The sequence below is a fragment of the Boleophthalmus pectinirostris genome, unplaced genomic scaffold, assembly GCF_026225935.1.
Source record: "Boleophthalmus pectinirostris isolate CB_2022bp ecotype Guang Dong unplaced genomic scaffold, ASM2622593v1 HiC_scaffold_10, whole genome shotgun sequence".
NCBI lineage: Eukaryota > Metazoa > Chordata > Actinopteri > Gobiiformes > Gobiidae > Boleophthalmus > Boleophthalmus pectinirostris.
This window is the reverse complement of record NW_026570971.1, coordinates 36,523,687-36,542,790: the sequence shown is the minus strand read 5'-3', so window position 1 is coordinate 36,542,790 and position 19,104 is coordinate 36,523,687. Positions and strand designations below refer to the sequence as shown.

Sequence of the window (19,104 nt, the reverse complement as noted above, 5' to 3'; positions counted from 1 at the left end):
TATGGTGTCAAGTCCCCCTCTCTCAGAAATGTGACTAGAGTAAGCTCACGTGGGCTATTTACAGCTCCTCTAATATGCAGAATGAACTCTCATGAGCTTTTAAACTTTACACTTTTAAAGTGCAGATGACACATTTCCATGTGTTTTATAATAATTACAGTCCGGTACCTGAGTCAGAGTGAATCTTGGTTTTACAACAATTTAGTGATGGTTTGTTGACAGACGTTTGGAGAAAGCAGAACTACTGTAAGAAGGACAGCTGAGTTTTTAGTATTAATATTGAAAGGTCCTATTTAATGCAAAAGTGACTCTGTGAGTTTAAGTCATGTTTTAATGTTGTTCCCTCCTCAAAAACAGACCTGGACCTGTGTTTTGTTTCATTCACATGTTTGAGTAATCCTTTATTATTCCCCTGTCTACATCTGAAAAGCTCCAAATGCTCTGTTCCACCTTGTGATGTCTTGAAGTGGTAGTTTTCAGTTAGTGAACAGCTCCTTTTTCCCTTTTGTTGAGTAGAGATCAGCAACTCCAGAGCTGAAAAGATCCAAGTCATTCTAGTGAAGGTGTGTGGAGTTTAAAAACACAGTGGAGCACTTGCTGTATTACCACATGACATCACAAGTTGGAACAGAGTGTTTTCTGTTTGAGACAGGTGCTCAAAATATAAGATATAAGATTTATCTTCTTCCTATTAATTGTGCTCATGCAGCAAAGACAAGGCAAATAATGTCTGGAATATGTATTTGAGTCCACTGAATTTTGTTGCTGTTGTAATCTTTAAAATGATGCCATCAAAATAATAGCATGAGCAATAAAGAATTAATTAAAATAAATAAATAAAAATCTCCAGGTATGTTTTTTGTTGAGAAAACCATATAAAAGGTAGATCAGAAAACAAATCATATGGGCCCTTTCAGAGTAACTGGAGATTTAGTATTCTCTTAGTTTTATTAAAAGAAAGAAAATAGAATTTAAAGTTTAAATCACACTTTGGAATAATCTCCATGGTGATAGATACATTTTATGCCATAGTATGGAGTATTCTGACTATAGGATTAACATCTCCATGGAAACAAGCAGGAAATGTTCGGTTTGTGGAGGTGCAAGCCCGGTCACAAAAACACATGTTTTTCTCTGTTATTCAACGCAATAAAACAAAAACATTACAATAATATTTATTATTATAGTCTATTTTGGTCCAAAAAGTTACATGATGTGGCTTCAAAGATGCATTGTGTAACATTTCTGCTGGAGGGACCGTCAAATGCTTTTCTCCATGGAGATATTCTTGCTTTGTCTGGAATGTTTCACAGTATGTCTTTAAACCTCTCTATGTTCATGGAGACCAAACCAGACCAAGTTCCAGGTCAGATCTGTGGATTAGCTATTTTTGAGCTGTAAACCACCTGTAATTGAATAAATGTAAGGTAGAGCTGTTTAATGACACACTGTGGAACATTCCTGGCAGAGCAATGACATGTCCACAGAAACAAACAGGTAGTGAAAAAGCTACATAGTGCAGCTTTAAATACTTCTAAAATAAGAATAATTTGCAGATTCAGCAACAAGAACAAAAGAGTTCCAAGAAAAAGTCCAAAAGTCCCTCTCACACATTGTATTTTATGGGAACCCTCTTTAAGCTGTTTTCCTTGTCTCTTCTCTTTAGTGGTGACTGCTCTTTTTGCTGTACAGGCACAGGAGATGTACACTGGCAGAAAAACTCCACACTGCAGCATTACTTCAGCCCAGAATCACACCGCTGCATTCCATAATGTGTAGCTTTAGTTCCCCTTGTTACTGAATAAACGGAGCGAATTAAAAAGAAGGTGTTTGGGAACAGGTCCAGTGTTAGCTTTGCACTCAAGCTAAAAGAATGTGGCTTTGACTCAATCCAAGCTGTCAGGACTCATACTGAAGTTACACTTCTCCAAAACCAACCCGACGCTCTGAGCACTTTTACTATTACTGTTTGGACATGGCACACCTACTAATGGTACCACAGCACTTTATACTAGTAATAGTAGTAATAGTAAAAATAGTACTAGTAGTAGTAGTAGTAGTAGTAGTGGTGGTAGTGGCAGTAGTAGTAGTAATAGTAGTACTAGTAGTAACAATAGTAACAGTAGAAATAGTAGTGGTGCTACTGGTAATAGTAGTAATATTAATACTAATTGTAATAGTAATAGTTGTTGTTGTTGTAGTAGTAGTAGCAGTAGTAGTAGTAGTAGTAGTAGTAGTAGTAGTAGTAGTAGTAGTAGTAGTAGTAGTAGTAGTAGTGGCATTACTAGTAATAGTAGTAATAGTAATAATAATAGTAACAGTAGAAATTGTAGTGGTAGTAGTGGTGCTACTAATGGTAATAGTAGTAGTAGTAATAGTAATAGTAGTAGTATTAATAGTAATAGTACTAGTAGTAGTAGTAGAAGTAGAAGTTTTAGAGGTAGTTTTAGAGTTAATTGACTGATTCATGACATATTTAAATGCATAGTGTAATAACCAGCCAATAATAATACAATCAAAGGTTTGATAATGTAATAAAAGATTATGTTATTGGGACGGTGGATGTTATTCACTCACACAGGTTATTATATTATTGGCCAGTTATTACATTATTCACTGTTCTGACATTATTAGTTGCTACAGGGCATCTCAAGTACACAAGTTGTGAAAGTGTTTCGGGGGTACTGGGACAGGGCCTCACACTGACTGTGTAACTTTGCACCAAGTAATACCCTGCACACACTCGTACATGTTTTGCATTTGACATTCAGGGAAGAGTCTAATGGAAAAAGTGAATTTGCCATTTATCAAAATCCTCTGACATCTCCAACCACAGAAGCTGAATCCTGCTTAGCAACGGCCCAGCTTCATAATGCATGTTTTCATTTGCAAAAAACAATGTAATCCTATGTAATTATACCTCCTGAGTAAAGAAGACACCAATGATAATGAATTAATGTCAGAAAATGAAAAGTGAGGCATTGATAGACTTGTGATAGCCTTTGTGTTTGTTTTAAATAGGCACCTGTCAGACCAGTCGGAGGCCGTTCCTTTAAAACAACAGAGGTTTGAAAAGAAAATAGTTTTAGCTGTTTCCTGGAGACAGTTTGTAGTGAACACAATGTAGATAAGACTGATGCACATTCACAAACACAGGGCCTGATATTTTTGACAGCTCAGAGTTTAAAACAGCGGTGTCAAACTAATTTTGGTCCGGGGGCCATATCCAACCTACTTTGATCCCAAAGGGGCCGGATCAGAAAACTAAAAAATAACATTAAGTTCAAATATTTGTGCCGAGAAACACAAATCTATTACAGAAATCTTTTTTAATTGATGAACTCTTTCTTATTATAATATTATAATATTATGAACAACCTGAAACTTTAAGAAAAATTCTATTTCAGCACAATGTTTTAACATGAACTTATATGCAAACAGGAATAAGTCAGTTTTTCTTGGAAAATCCTGCACTCGGCTCCACTTTTGTCATGTTGGACATTTTTCTGATGAGGGTGTCACGGTCAACAGTCAAAACGATCGTCCTTTAAGAGCGTTTGGAAAGAGACAAGTCTTCATTTGTGCTGCTCTGGTGGGAGGGGCCACGTACAGAGACGCTGGAGACGCTGCTGTGATAAACACCACAGAAAATTAATATATTAATATTTTAATAGAAAATATAATTAAAATATTTTAGTAGAAAATCACCCAAGGGCCACATTAAAGGTCTTGGAGGGCCGGATCTGGCCCCCGGGCCTTATGTTTGACGCCTGTGGATTAAAAGATGATTTCTTAATTAGCCTGTTGTATATTACACAATTTCTGATCTGTTCTAATGGAGTTACCTCATCACAAACAGACCTGAAGTTGTGTTTTGTTTCATTCACACATTTTTAACACACAAACCTGCACATTTAGGCTTCTCTCAGACAAAAAACACTGTGTTCCACCTTTGATGATGTGAGTTTTAAGCCATATTAGACTGTTAAAAATGTAAATTTTATGTAATATAGGACATTTAAATTTGCCCTATTATGCAAAATCCACTTTTTAGAGATTCAATTGATGTCATAGTTGTTTCACCTTCTCATTCACCCTCTCAGAATTACTTTAGTGATTAGTGCATATTTGGGTAATCTTCATTCTCCTGTGTTCAAGACATAATTTCTTATCTGCCCCTGTTTTCACTGCCAGCTGTCTATAGTAGGGCTGATGGCGTACTGTTTTTATTTGTTGTTGTGATGACATTTATGGCAACGACAGCTCCCACGGGGTTCCGTAATTTTCAACGGAACTCAGTGGACTTCTTTTTTCCTTTTTTAGGTTGTTTTAGATCAGTATTTTGATTTAAAATGTGCAAATTATAAGAGAATGATCCATAGATAGGGTGATAGATTGTAAGAAGCAGACACAGGCACAACACGTCTTCTTTCGTTTGGAGTGTTTTGTAGAGGGAGGCATGTGTTCGTGCAGCTAACAGCTCTTGATGACTTCACGGACGCAGTATTTTAGTGTAAACAAAAACAAACTGCTCTGTGAATGTAAGAAACAGGTTTTGAGCTGCCGATGCGCAAGTGTGAGTCGGCAGTTCATGAAATCAGATGTTTAGTTACTAGTCAAGCTTTTATACATTTATGGGGACTGATTCTAATAAACTCCATATACCATAAGAAAATATTTATAAAAAAGCTCATAAAATGACATTAAGTTGTAGACTCCTGGGTCCAGAGGGTTCCCTATTGTGTATGTACATTATTCCCATGTTTGTCCTGTATTTGACAAATTCAATGTCTCTAAGGCAAGTTGTCTTTACATTTAATACAGTTTTTAAAATGTATTGTTGTAGTGAATTTCATCATTTCAAGGAGTAAACACATGCCCACGCTCAGCTTGAACCATCTGAAACAGATCTGAGACTTAGACAAACTTTATTGATCCACAAGGGAAATGATTTGGCTACAGGAGCTCACACATCACAATGTAATATAATAACAAAGAGAACAAAAATATAAATGGTAATAAATCCAAAATAAGTAGCAAAAATAGGAAGAGACTGATGTCAAATAAGGCATAATTATATAAATATGTATGAACAAGTAAACATAAAATTAATAACATTTGCAAAACACTAATGATAAATAAAGTAGATTAACCAGCAATTTGTTCAAAGGCACACTATGTACATTTTCTGGTGGAGGGTCCGAAGCCTTAGGCCCCGTCCACACTAGTACATATTCAAATCTTTTTGGTTGTGGGTGCAGTGTTCGTTCACACTAATCCCACTGAAAACGGCTCCAGAGACGAAACGATCTGATGCTTCCAGCCCCCACGAATTCATGTTCGTACAGATCTGATCCGGCAGTGTGTGGATGCCTGAAAACTCTGATACTCTGATGTAGGTCTGTGCAGTGTGAAGTAATTCACTGACAAAACACTAAGAAGCTAGAATATGTGTCCATTCATATAAACGTGTGTCAGTGTGTACGACCTGCACATGTATAATGTGTGAAAAGTTTCACATGAACCATCTCCAACACGACAGAAACACAGAACAGACTCAGCATCAGCAGAACACCCCTCTGTCACAGAAAGAACACTCATATTCCACTGAGTTGTGTCCTTTAGTCTGACAGAAGTTGAACCACAACAGTGACACAAGGAAAGAGCTGTTTTTATCAGCGCTTAGTTTATGCAAATTAGCCATGCAGGTTTAAGTTTTTTTTCTGTAAAACAAAACAAATATGCTCAAAGAAACGAGACAGAAACGTCTGAATGTAGATCGTTTCTGATACTGTGATTCGTTTCATATACAAGAGGCAAACTCATCTAGACACATGCAGAACATGCAAATTCCACACTGAAAGGCTTGAGCCAGTCCGGGAGTTGAACCTGGAACCCTCTTGTTATGATCTAAATTGGAGGATTTCACTTACTGTGCGTGTTATGAGTTGATGAGGGAAATCACAATGCAACTATAGTGCAAACTCACCTATTCACAGATAGACCATGCAAACTCCTCTCTGAAAGCTGAGCCAGTCCGGGAGTCGAACCTCAAACCTTCTTGTTATCATCTAAAATGGAGGATTTGACCTATTGTGTGTGTTGTGAGTTGATGGGGGAAAAAGTGGTGGAATTATAGTGCAAACTCACCCAGACACAGGCAGAACATGCAAACTCCACACAGAAAGTTGAGCCAGTCCAGGAGTCAAACCTGGAACCTTCTTGTTATGAGACAACTTCAGCCACTCGGCCAGTCCCAGTGTTTGTAAGGCAAATTGGAGCAGCCATCCACCCATTCACGGGTTTCAGCTTTTTTCGAAGTTTTGACGACATTTCACCTTTCAAACAATATCATATTTTGAACGTTCTTGCTGTGAGGCTGAAGCTTTAATTGGTCTGTCACTGTATCTTCCAATCTGAATAAAACAAAGCATTCAAAAGTGGTTTCATGTTTTGTAATACTCCGGTCTCACCTAAACATGTCAGAGTAAGACTAATGCAAGTGACTGACAATGTAATTCAAACTGAGTGGCTTTAAAGTGATGTTAAAGGAGCTCTGTGTGTAACCAGGCTGTCCACTCATTCAGTAAATACACTTCATAAGAGTCAAAGCTGAACAGACTCTGGCCTGTTTTATGCTCATTTAACCATAACTTACTGTGATATTATTTTTACTGCCACAAAGAGCACTTTAAATCATGTCCGAGGATGATTGAGTAAAAAGCAAACCAAAGTTAAATTATAGACCTGCCATCTTTGAAAATCCACTCTATCAAATGTGGGGATCTGAGGTAAAGTCATTGAGAATGGGAGTCCATGTTCAGGGCTTGTGGTTTGGAAGTGGGATGACGAAAAGCCAAAAACTCAGAGCTTTCATTGAGTAAAGACTGTTTTTGCAAGTTGGATTTCAGCATTTGTTAAAGTGTCAGTGTAAAGTTGTGAAATGTTATGAAAAATTGTTTTGGGGGAAGCCGGTGTTACTGTAATGTTGGATTGAAATCACTCTGGTGCAGTTTCTTCAGTAGAAAAAAACAAATGTGGTGGGGATTGGTTTGTTTTTATTCCTAATGTTAAAGCTGCATGCCTTATCTGGAATGTTTCACAGTAGCATTATACCTTTTTAACATCACAGAGGCCAAACCAGACCAGACAGAAGTTACATGTCAGATCTGTGGAGAGGCGACCCCGCTCACAGTCAGAATGTCTGTTTTTCTACGTATTTGTGAGCTATAAAACCGCCTGTAATGGAATAAATGTAAGGTAAGAGCTATTATGTAATGTCATACTGTGGAATATTCCAGGCAGAGCAATGACATCTCCATACAGCCCAACAAAAAAGTTACACAAAGCACCTTTAATATCAAGTTCTTTAACATGCTGAATTATTAATTGTTCGTAGTGATTTGACTTTCATGAGGTCTATAAAAGTGACTATAAAAATAATCATGTAAGAAAAACAGAAAAAGTGTGTTAATATTTGTTTTCAATTTATTGCATTTTTACATCATTACATCAGGGATCTCCAACCAGTAGCTCTCCACTCCCTTCCAAGTAGCTAGCCAAAGTATTTCTAAATTATATGTATTGAGCTTAATAACTCAAATCTGATTAATGACCATTGTACTTGTATCATTTTGATGCCTAACTTGTGCATTAATAAATGGATAATGCTTTATGTTTAATCTAACTGTACCCCGTCTAAAGCTTGTCATAGCTCTTCTACTTTCTCAATGTTTTGTGAGTGCTAAAACGAGTAGCTCTCTGGGATCTTCGTTTCATAAAGGTAGTTCACCAAAGGAAAAAGTTTCGAGACCTCTGCATTACATGGATTCCTCAAGTCATGCATTATTTCCAGTTTAAGCATCTGTTACAGCTTAAGGAGTGAATTCTACAGATGTTTAATGTAATGTTGCTTTTATTAGTTGCAGACTGGTGGCAAACAATAGGCCTGTCACTGTAATCACTATATTGATTTATTGTTCCATATATGAAAGCTGGAACTATATATTTTGGGGCTCTGTAGTTACCATTTCTTCACCAAAGTGGAGAGATTTTATTTTATTTTATTTATTTTTTTTGTTGCAATCATAGAACTATAATCAAATGTGCAGGTGAACCCAAGATGGGGTTGTGTTGTTTTCAGTGGTCTGTGCTCATTGGTGCATGGGCCCTAAAATTATTATTTTCTGCATATACCTTCTCAATCCAGGTGAGCTCCTCCCACCTGTAACGTTCTCGGCGTGGAGCCTTTGGACCAATTAGAGCGAGAGCTGCTAGAGCAGAGCTGGAGCAGGCTCAGAAAGGGGCAAGGTTAAGTCTGACAAAGATCACTTTTGGGAGCTGTGAGGATTTGAAAATTTTAAAAACATATATGTTGTGAAAATAGAAAAGGATCTCTACAGAAAAAAAGTTTTAATTCCCAAAATGCATTTTTCTCTGTGGGAGAATTCTTTCTGGGTCCAAGCTCCCGGAGCTGCAGTACCTGGAGTGACCACTAGTTGGTCTGGAGTTGGAACAGAGGGAGAGGGGCTTATCCAGTTTTTTTTATAGGTTCACGGTTGCAATATGATAAGACCTGAGCTGTAGAGTGAAGAATAAATCACATCTAGGGCTGAACAGAATTGCTTTTGTCTTTTTTTTATTGACCCTACCTGGACAACTGAAAAAGGTTAAAAGTTTTTTGTTGTTTTAAATTGTCAATGAATGTTCAAACTAGCATTATAGAGTTGCAGCAGCCTTATAATTATGATGACCAAAAAGTAAGAATGAAAATCCATTAACTCCGGACATGGTGGGGCCAGCTAAACATCAGCCAATAGATAACGAGGCTACCTCATTATCTATTGGCTGTTAGGTAGTCAATCAAACTCGCTACATTTTCAGTGTAACTGACTCACCGGCGTGCCGGGATTACATGGTTTACGTACGAAAGATGCTGTTTACTCGCAGTGGTTCTTAGCGGCATTTCTCAACTGTAGCTTACTCACAGTTAGCACAAAGTTTGTTGCAATGGCGGCACGGTGGCTGAGTGGCTAGCACTCATGCCTCACAGCAAGAAGATTCCGGGTTCGATCCCCGATGTCTGGATGGGTTTCCTCCGGGCGCTCCGGTTTCCCCCATCAACCCAAAACATGCTACACAGGTCTCCAGAACAGTTGATAGTCAAGGTCAGTTAAATACAATCAATCAATGAATCTGTCCAGGGACGACAGATGGAAATTAGCACTGATGCTACATTGTGCTTCTAAATGTGTTAATGTGACAGGCTTCACGTGCTGGTGTTGTCTTTGAATTAACCAATAATTTGTTTATTCGACTCCAGAGCTTCTTGTCCCATCTGTAAACTTCAGCCAGTGATGAATTTACATGTGTCTGTTCCAGGATTTTTGGTTTCTACAAAGGAATCCTGCCCCCGATCCTGGCAGAGACGCCCAAGAGAGCGGTCAAGGTAAAGCTTCATGTATATCTCCAGCAACAATATCCAACCTGTAATAATAAGCAGCCACCAACCACCAACCACTGGTAGCTGCCATATAAAAACATCACAGTCGGACAAGGAAATAGAAGCGTTAAATCAAATAGTTGACAGGGAGTTTCTGTTTGTTCATCTTCACAAATATTGACTGTCTTTGAGCAATATTCCAGTTGCTTTTCCTGGAAGATGATTTAACTGCTGATATGGCCACCCAAAAGTATAGTTCAAAAGTACTGAACAGTTCCCTACTAAACCACGTTTTCAAAATTATTATTATTAGAATTTTTTTGCTACTACCATTTATATGTTTTCTCTATTATTATAATATATTGTAATATGTAAGCTACTGTGGGTCAAGTTTGTCTAGGCTTAGGATTGAATGTCCAAACAACAGCTGTTACCATGGAAATCTGCCATGTTTGTGGGAGTCACCAAATTAATGTTAAAAAGTAAATAAAAAGGTAGTGGAACAACTAGATAAACTGCTGGGTCACAACGGTACATCTAACTATCTACAGCACAGGTGTCAAACATAAGGCCCAGGGGCCAGATCCGGCCCTCCAAGACCTTTAATGTGGCCCTTGGGTGATTTTCTACTAAAATATTTTAATTATATTTTCTATTAAAATATTGGTAATTTTCTGTGGTGTTTATCACAGCAGCGTCTCCAGCGTCTATGTACGTGGCCCCTCCCACCAGAGCAGCACAAATGAAGACTTGTCTCTTTCCAAACACTCTTAAAGGACAATCGTTTTGACTGTTGACCGTGACACCCTCATCAGAAAAATGTCCAACATGACAAAAGTGGAGCCGAGTGCAGGATTTTCCAAGAAAAATTGACTTATTCCTGTTTGCATACAAGTTCATGTTAAAACATTGTGCTGAAATAGAATTTTTCTTAAAGTTTCAGGTTGTTCATAATATTATAATATTATAATAAGAAAGAGTTCATCAATTAAAAAAGATTTCTGTAATAGATTTGCGTTTCTCTGCACAAATATTTGAACTTAATGTTATTTTTTAGTTTTCTGATCCGGCCCCTTTGGGATCAAAGTAGGTTGGATATGGCCCCCGGACCAAAATGAGTTTGACACCCCTGATCTACAGTCTTAGAAAACAACATTTGAATGAACATTAAAGGTGCATTGTGTAACTTTTCTGGTGGAGAGTCCATCAAATGTTTTTCTCCATGGAGATGTTATTGCTGTGTTTGGAATGTCCCATCGTATGGCATTAAACCTTTCTATCTTCATGGAGATCAAACCAGGCCAAATAACAGGTCAGATCTGTGGAGAGGCGACCCTGCTCACAGTCAGAATGTTTATTTTTGTAGGTATTTTTGAGCTATAAAACCACCTGTAATTGAAGGTTTAGGCTAGTTACTGAGGGAATCCGTAGATCCGTGTAATGTCATACTGTGGAACATTCCAGGCAGATCAAAGACATATCCATAGAAACTAGCAGGTGATGGAACCTCTACCAGAAATGTTACACAATGCACCTTTAAGTCTAGTATCTTTAAGTCTAGTATCTTTAAGTCTAGTATCTTAAAATCTCCAACATTAGGCTCCCTGAAAATTCAATGAGGTGTGATGTCACAATTCCGAGCTGTGTGCCTCCCGTGCTGTAATTTCATAGAATTGTATCAACATTAGATTAGACGTTAAATTAAAGGTCAAATATTAGGGGATTTCATGAGTGGCCTATAAGTATATCCCTGGTTCTTTTTGTTGGCCCCATGCCTGCATAAATATGTCAGTGATGGCAGTCCACTGTTTAGCATAACGTTGTCTTTCTTCTGTTGTTGTTTAATTGTCTCGTGGCTGCTGTGCTCCCCTCTGTTTGGAGGAAGTGTTAGCATGTGGAGCTAATAGAGGTCAGAGAGAGGGGGGTGGACTGGTTTAAAGCGAGTTCATAATGAGAAACTGGTGACTGCGACGTGTGAACTTTTCAAATATAAGCTCCCTCTGTGAACATATGCTAATCGCTAACATGGCTAACACAGCTAACACGGCTAATTTAAATTTAGACAAACTTTATTGGTCCACAAGGGAAATTATTTTGACATTGTAGCTCACACATCTGATATAATATAATAACAAAAAGAGAGAAAACATATAAATCGTTAAAATAATTCTAAATAAGTAGCAAAAATAGCCAGCTAACTCTAGGGTGACCAGATTTACAAAATTCTAAAAAGGGACACACTCAGGTTTGGATGGTTGTTATAAATAAAATAGTGAAAAGAGCGTGTAACATTGTGCATTCTTGTGATAATCTGAGAGGCTTCTGTTGCTGCATGTTTTGCTTTATGGTCATTCGCAAACACAGACTTCTGTATTTTGGCTAAACGAATAACAATTTATGCTCCTTGTTACTGTTGGCGGGGGTCAGATTAGTCAAGGACTGTGATAGTCCTGTTTTAGTCCTGGTTTAGAGTTTATGTAGTCCTGGTTTAGTTTTAGTTTAGTCCTTGTTTAGGTCAGACTGATCAAAAATAGGGACGCCTGGGACATTTCTTGTATAAAACTGAGACAAATCCACTGGGACAGGGGACACAGGGTAAATAGGGAAGTCTAGCTAACACAGCTAACATGGCTATCTGAGCTAACAAGACCGATAAGTGTGTTTTTTTGCTAACTAAAGTGAGTGCAGATTACACATAGATATCAGTCAACAGCATATCATTTCTATCAAACTGTTTTATACAAAGACTTTAACGAGACAAGAGGGTTATTAATCTAACACCAGACAGATGATATTTTCCTAAAAACCTGTTTAAATCCTGATATTTGGGCAGTTAAAGTGTGTTTCCTTTGGTGTTTACATTTGTTTACATTAGCATCTAGACCCAAAATGGCGGCAGGTGACAAAAAATTATGATTGGAAATAGATGTTTATTATAGGATCGCTTATTTTCAATCCCTCACACTCTGTATAATCCATAATGTGGCAGTTTGATCCCCACTCCCTTTGTGTCCTTTGGCAAGACACTCAATCTGCCTTGACTCCAAATTCCAACATCCTGTTATTCATCAGCTAAATGACATTCCAGTTACGGACACCATTTTGAGGACTTTTAAAGGTCCTATATTACACAGAATTAAAACTTGTGAATGTTTAGCCAAGTTAGAATGTTTTATTCGTCCTCAAAAACAGACCTGGGGGTGTGTTTTGTTTCATTCACTATTGCATTATTAGTCCCCCCGAAGCTCAAAATGCTCTGTTCCACCTTGTGATGTCAGAAAGCAGTAGTTTTCAAGTTAAAAGCTACTTTTTTAGTTTTTGTTCAGAAGAAATGGGCAATTCCAGGGCTGAAATCATCCAAAACATTCTAGTGAAAGTGTGTAGAGTTTAAAAATGGAGGGGAGCTCTTCTTGTATTACCACATGACATAACAACATGGAAGAGAGAGTTTTCTGTTTGAGAGAAGAACTCAGCCTAAATCTGCAGGATGAGTGAAACAAAACACAACTCCAGGTGTGTTTGTGATAAAGAAACTACATTAGAACAAAGATCAGAAAATAGTGTAATTAAAGAGTGAACAGCAATGTTATGAACTGACTGTTGCTATGATGACTGTCCTTATTTTACATAACGTGAAAACAATGTGCGTGTAATTGTGGCCATTTATCAGGTACGATATTTCAAGTTGGAACTGGGCGTTTCTTGATTAATTCTGTTAAGGCTTTTCTTTTGTAAGAGATTTTGTGCAGATTTGATTGATTCGCCCCAGTTAAATTCCAATAACAATTCTTTGACGCTGATTAATAACTGAAGCGTTACAACAATAATACTCTTCTATTCATGGTTGGTTTCGGTTGGTTTCGCCCTGGTCCGTTCTTTGTCCCAGTCTTGTCTCTATATTAACTCCTAGTTTCCTGGTCTGTGGGGCTCCTGTTTATCTTTGAGTCACTTCTTTCTTTGGCGGTAGCTTTCTGACAGCTCATTTCTCTTTCTCTCCACAGTTTTTCTGCTTTGAACAGTACAAGAAGCTGCTGGGACTGACTCCTTTGTCTCCTGGAGTGGTGAGTGTGCACGCCTGACACACACATATTTATACAGTACCTGAGTCGTACCTGAGCACACCTGAGCAATGTTGTCACGATAGTAAAATTTCAAACTTACTTGATACTGAATACTGAATACTGGTAGTACTTTCTAGAGATGCACCAATACCGATACTGGTATCAAATATCTGTGGCGATTCGGGACAATTTGCTGGACTGGGCATCGGTGCCATAATAGTGGTTCAGTCAAGTCAATTGGACATTTTACTGATGGATATAGGCCAAGGACTTCTCATGATGTTTGAACTTTAATTTTAACACAAATAGAACAGAGTGTTTTCTGTTTGAGAGAACTCAGCCTAAATATGCAGCGCTTGTGTATTAAACATGTGTGAAATAAGACTCAACTTGAGGTATGTCTCCAGGAAACTACATTAGAACATAGATAAGAAAATATCATAATATGGGCCATTTCAATTAAATGTTATATTAAAAATGTTATGCTATTTTATGCATGTGTGAGTGCCTGATTTACAAACCCAAACCATTAAGCCTTTAATAATCAAACACACCCTGACACATGCACTCACTGTCAATTAGAATGTTGCAGTCAGGTTTATCTAAGGTAGAGGAGCAGTGGCGGGTGACCATGTGACTATATGCGGTTTGACCCATGCCCTCCCTCTCTCATCCTTTTGTTGGGTTATCTTTGTTTTATTTTGATTTATCGTCTTTCAGTTAAAGATAAGTACAGTGAAGAGAAAAGCTTCGATGTACACACTAATAAAACAACAATGGTTCTGATTGCCTTGTTTTATGGGCACTAAAGCCAGTTCAAACACACTGTACTGGTCTCTGTGGGAGTTAGCATTGTCACATATGCACGATTTGACTGTGGTCTCAGATCAGTCTGCACCCTGAGGTCATGAGGTTAGGCCACTGTTGTAATGTTGTGGGCATCTTTTTAACACAATACACAATCCTGTTATTGTTTTGATCTGTAAACTAAGTATATGGTCCATTTTGTTAAGGGTCTGCCGGTTGCCGTACAATTCTCCTCAGTGTGGCATTAAACATTAAACATCTATCTCCCTGAAGACACAACCAGGCAAGGTACAGGTCAAAGGTCTTTGAGTGCTGTGAAGGTGGAAAAAGGCTATATAAAAATGTGACCATGACTGTGACCAGATTTTGTGGCGAGGTAACCTCTCTCGGTCAGAATGCTTGTTTTTCTAGGTATTTTTGAGCAATGAAGCCACCTGTAATTGAATGTTAGTAAGAGCTGTTTAAAGTCATTCTGTGGAATATTTCGGGCAGAGCAATGACATATCCATAGAAAGAAGCATTTGACGGACCCCCAACCAAAAAGTTACACAATGCACTTTTAAGAAAACATAAAAAACAAAATGAATCCCAGACCCTACACTAGCGTAACACTCGCGAACTGACTCTATGTATAGGAGCCAGTCTAGTTCCAGTCCTTCCTCTGAATAAACCCATGTCTCCTGCCTCCTTCTGAATGTGAGGCTCAGTGAGGACGCGACAGGCTGCTAAGGAAGACAGATGTTTGGTTTTGGGTGCGGCCGCTCTCACTGTTCAGGTAGCAGCGAGATGTCAGGAAGATGGATGATTTTACCTGTGGAGTCTGGACTTGTTTGTAAAGGTACTGGTCCAAGGATGTGTACCTGTCCCATTAATCATGTGCTGGGGCCTCAAAGCTGCCTCCTCCTCTTCCTTAAAGATTGTTTGTACTTTTCTCAACTTCTCGTCATGGTATCATGTTATTTCCTCTTCAAAAACATACCTGAAGTCGGGTTTAGTTTCATTCACACGTTTGCGTAATCCTGCATATTTAGTGTGTCTCCTCCTTAGTTGAAAATGCTAAGTTTTACCTTGTGAAGTCATTAGTTGCTGCGACTCATAGTTCAGTACTTTCTCCTTGCTGTGGATCATGTGACTCTGGCATCTGGGCAAATAAAAAGTTTGCTTAAAGGTGCATTGTGTAATTTTTCTGGTAAGAGTCGAGGGACCTGGTTGTGACCCTGAAAAGGTGCTAGGGAGACTGCTTTTGCTGGAATGTACCACAGTATGGCATTAAACTTGTTTATTATTTAACTGTAGCTGTTTTTTTTTGCAATAAAGTACCTTCAAAATCTGCATTCTACTGTAAGATGGCTCACCTCTCCACAAATCAGACCTGTAAATAGGTTTGTTACTTGTCTCCATGAAAAAAAATCCAGGCAAAGCAACAACATCTCCATGGTAACAAGCCCTTCACTCGGAAAGTTATACAGTGCACCTTTAACTACAAATAGATTTTTGTAATATCAAATTCATTTGACATATTTATGGATATGAATGGATGAAGTGGCAAGCATTCACAGCAAGGCTCTGGCTTTGACTCCTGGGAACTTTTTGTGTGGAGTTTGCATGTTCTGTCTGTGTCTGCGTGGGGTTTGCATGTTCTCCCTGTGTCTGCGTGGGGTTTGCATGTTCTCTCTGTGTCTGCGTGGGGTTTGCATGTTCTGTCTGTGTCTGCGTGGGGTTTGCATGTTCTCTCTGTGTCTGCGTGGGGTTTGCATGTTCTCTCTGTGTCTGCGTGGGGTTTGCATGTTCTCCCTGTGTCTGCGTGGGGTTTGCATGTTCTCCCTGTGTCTGCGTGGGGTTTGCATGTTCTCCCTGTGTCTGGATGTGTTTTTTCTGGGCACTCTGGTTTCATCAACCCAAAACACATGCCCCCAAATCCTCCAGCTTTCACTCAGCGCTGTAACACCATATGTAGATGTATTGTGGTCTTTTCTGCCTTTGTTTTTTAATTGGTAATCGCTATGGCAACAGTCCTAATTTTTCATCATTCTGAAACTCGTAGATTCCACTTTTGTTTGTCTTGTTGTAACTGCCAGAACAGGTAAAATGACGAGGAATGTGTTGGAAAGCTGCCATTTCAGCCCACACCAAACCATCTGACTGTATTGTAAATGATGCTTTGATGGCCTCTGATCTCCTTTAGTGTGGTCCAGCTCTCTCGTCTAATCACCGCTGTTCATTAGCAGCAGTGAAATCCACCTAACCCCACAGACACGCACACACACACGCACACACACACACATACACACACTTACGCACTTACACATGTTGAGTTTCCATGCCTCTTGGGGACAGCACATTGACTTCCATTCATTTCCTGGAGACTGAGCCTACCCATAGTCTGTACCTAACCTTACTCATTTTAAAGGTGCTGCACCAGATTTTTACCATTTTAAAAATGTGAAAAACACCACTAAGTAATTTTAAATGGTTTGCAGATATCCAAAGTTTTTCCTAACTTATTTATGCACTGCAAAATTCCAAATTGTTTACTATTTAGAAATGCTTCTTGCAACTTTGCAGGCTAGAGCAGTTCATGGTACTGCTAACAAGAGCTAGTATGCTAATCATGCACTTCTTGGTTACCAAACAACTGACTTTTTGACCCCATAAATGCGACTGTTCCCCATAAAGTGAGAGTGTGTTTAAATGTTAGTCCCCAGAATGTTACAAACCCCCAACACACTCCCTCGCTTCCTCGTCCCCTCCCTTAACCCGAACCCAGCTGAATTCCTTCACTCTGATTAACGAGGACACGCCGCGTAATAGCACAAATACGGAATTAAAGCTGGTCTCTGGCTGTGTAAACACGGGGCACGTCTGCGAGGATGGGAGCAGGAGCGCAGAAGAGTAATGGGCCAAAGAGACAACCTTGACGTGTCCCCATGACGCTAGCCTACATGATGCTAGCCCACCTGAACTAGCGAACAAATACCGCTCTGTACCAACGAAAACCACCATCAACATGCCAAGGCCAAGTGCATTCAAGTGTGCATGCTTCCTCTAATATTAGCTCAAATTAAAGGGATTCAGCTGGATTTTATGTGGAAAAAGGGTCATTACGCACTCCACGCTACCGCACCACAAATCGCATGTACCTGTGCAGAGTGTCAATTTTATAAGGGATTGTGGTCCATTGGAATTTGGTGCATTGCAAATGGCCAAAAGACAGGAGGGATTACATTAGCACTGCTCCATTAATCGCAATCAAACTGAAAAATGCCATTTGAATCCAATATTTTTCCTAAATGGCTGAACCATTTAGGAAAAATATCTAATTGTAATTTTTCTGAGATTATATTTGTAATTTTATTTGAATAATACGATTCTGTATAAAGTTCACATTTTAAACACATCCAGAAGAATTGAGAAAAAGACTGAAAAATGAAAAGGCAAACAAGAATTACATTTTAGAACATGTTTGTACAGATCTAAACTACAGGGTTAGTTTTCATAAAGAATAAGACCGCATTAGACACATGGAGGGCATGTGACACACAGACACAGGGAGAACATGCAAACTTCACACACACACCCATGTATTGTGTTATATCTGTAGCTCCTGTTTCATCAGTTTTTGTGTGAAGAAAATGTAAGTGAAGCATGTTGGTTTTACATGTGTTTTATAAATAAACTTGAATGGAATTGAAACAGGGAGAACATACAAACTCCAAACACGCACGCACACACACACACGCGCGCGCGCGCACACACACACACACACACACACACACATACACACACACACACACACACACACACAGATCAACAATCAGAAACAACCCTACATTTCATTTACACAGTTTTGGAAACTTTACCTAACCTGAGATGAATTGCAGTGGAGATGCACTTTGGCAAACAGTACATATTATATCTTACATTACTAAATCACCTCCTGTGCACAAATACTCATGTCTGTATTTCCCTATTATTTGATGCTCACATTACATGTTGTTTAAGCCCTGATGGTATAAGGCAAGGCAGGTTTATTTGTATAGCACATTTTGTACGCAAAGTAATTCAAAGTGCTTCACAGAATAAGAAAGACATGACAATGGGTGATTTTCATATTAATTTTGCACAGACTTAGTAGACTTTAGTCCTTGTTTTTTACTGAACCGTATCGAATTGATTTAAAGTATATCGAACCTGAATCGAAAGTGCAATGTATCAAGAAATGTATTGTATTGTGGCCTATGTATCGAGGTATGTATCGTACCGGCAACTTCTTTATGATACCTGACCCTACACGTACTGTCCCTTTCTCTGCCCTGTGTGTTACTGTTGTGCGTTACTTCTGCAGTGTGTGGATATACGTTGTGTTAGTTATTTAATGTATGCAAACTGAACATGCTCTGTTAGGTCTGATGGTTTTTACTGCAATGCTCCAACCAAACCTCAGTCACACGTTTGGTTGGTCTGTGGTTGGTCTGAGGCACTGGCTCCAGCGGCACAGAGCTCTGGAGGCAGTGCCACAGACCGTGACCCGTCCACTCACCCTGTGCCTTTGTCTGCTGCAGCAAAACAAATACACTTTACACCTTACACAGGGACTATAGCTGGAAACTTATAGAGATAAAACTGACATATTTACAACTATATATAAAGTGTCATCCACAATCCCCATGTTTTAAAAGCCCTGAAAGCCCAGGTCTTTAAAACTACCTTTCATTAACTTCATGTTTGCCTTCATTTGTCTCTTCATGTTAATTGATTTTGAGTATCTTAAAAAGTGTTGTACAAGTGTTATGT

The 19,104-nt window shown here is 38.8% G+C and overlaps 1 protein-coding gene across 1 annotated transcript in view; it reads left to right on the top strand.

The window, feature by feature from the left end:
- The window catches only part of slc25a21 (solute carrier family 25 member 21), a 93,235-nt gene that overhangs the window by 47,544 nt on the left and 26,587 nt on the right, over positions 1-19,104 (top strand). Inside the window, exons 5-6 of the mRNA XM_055155606.1 lie at positions 9,382-9,448; positions 13,444-13,503. Coding sequence (XP_055011581.1) covers positions 9,382-9,448; positions 13,444-13,503 — 127 coding nt within the window. The remainder of the gene's footprint in view (positions 1-9,381; positions 9,449-13,443; positions 13,504-19,104) is intronic.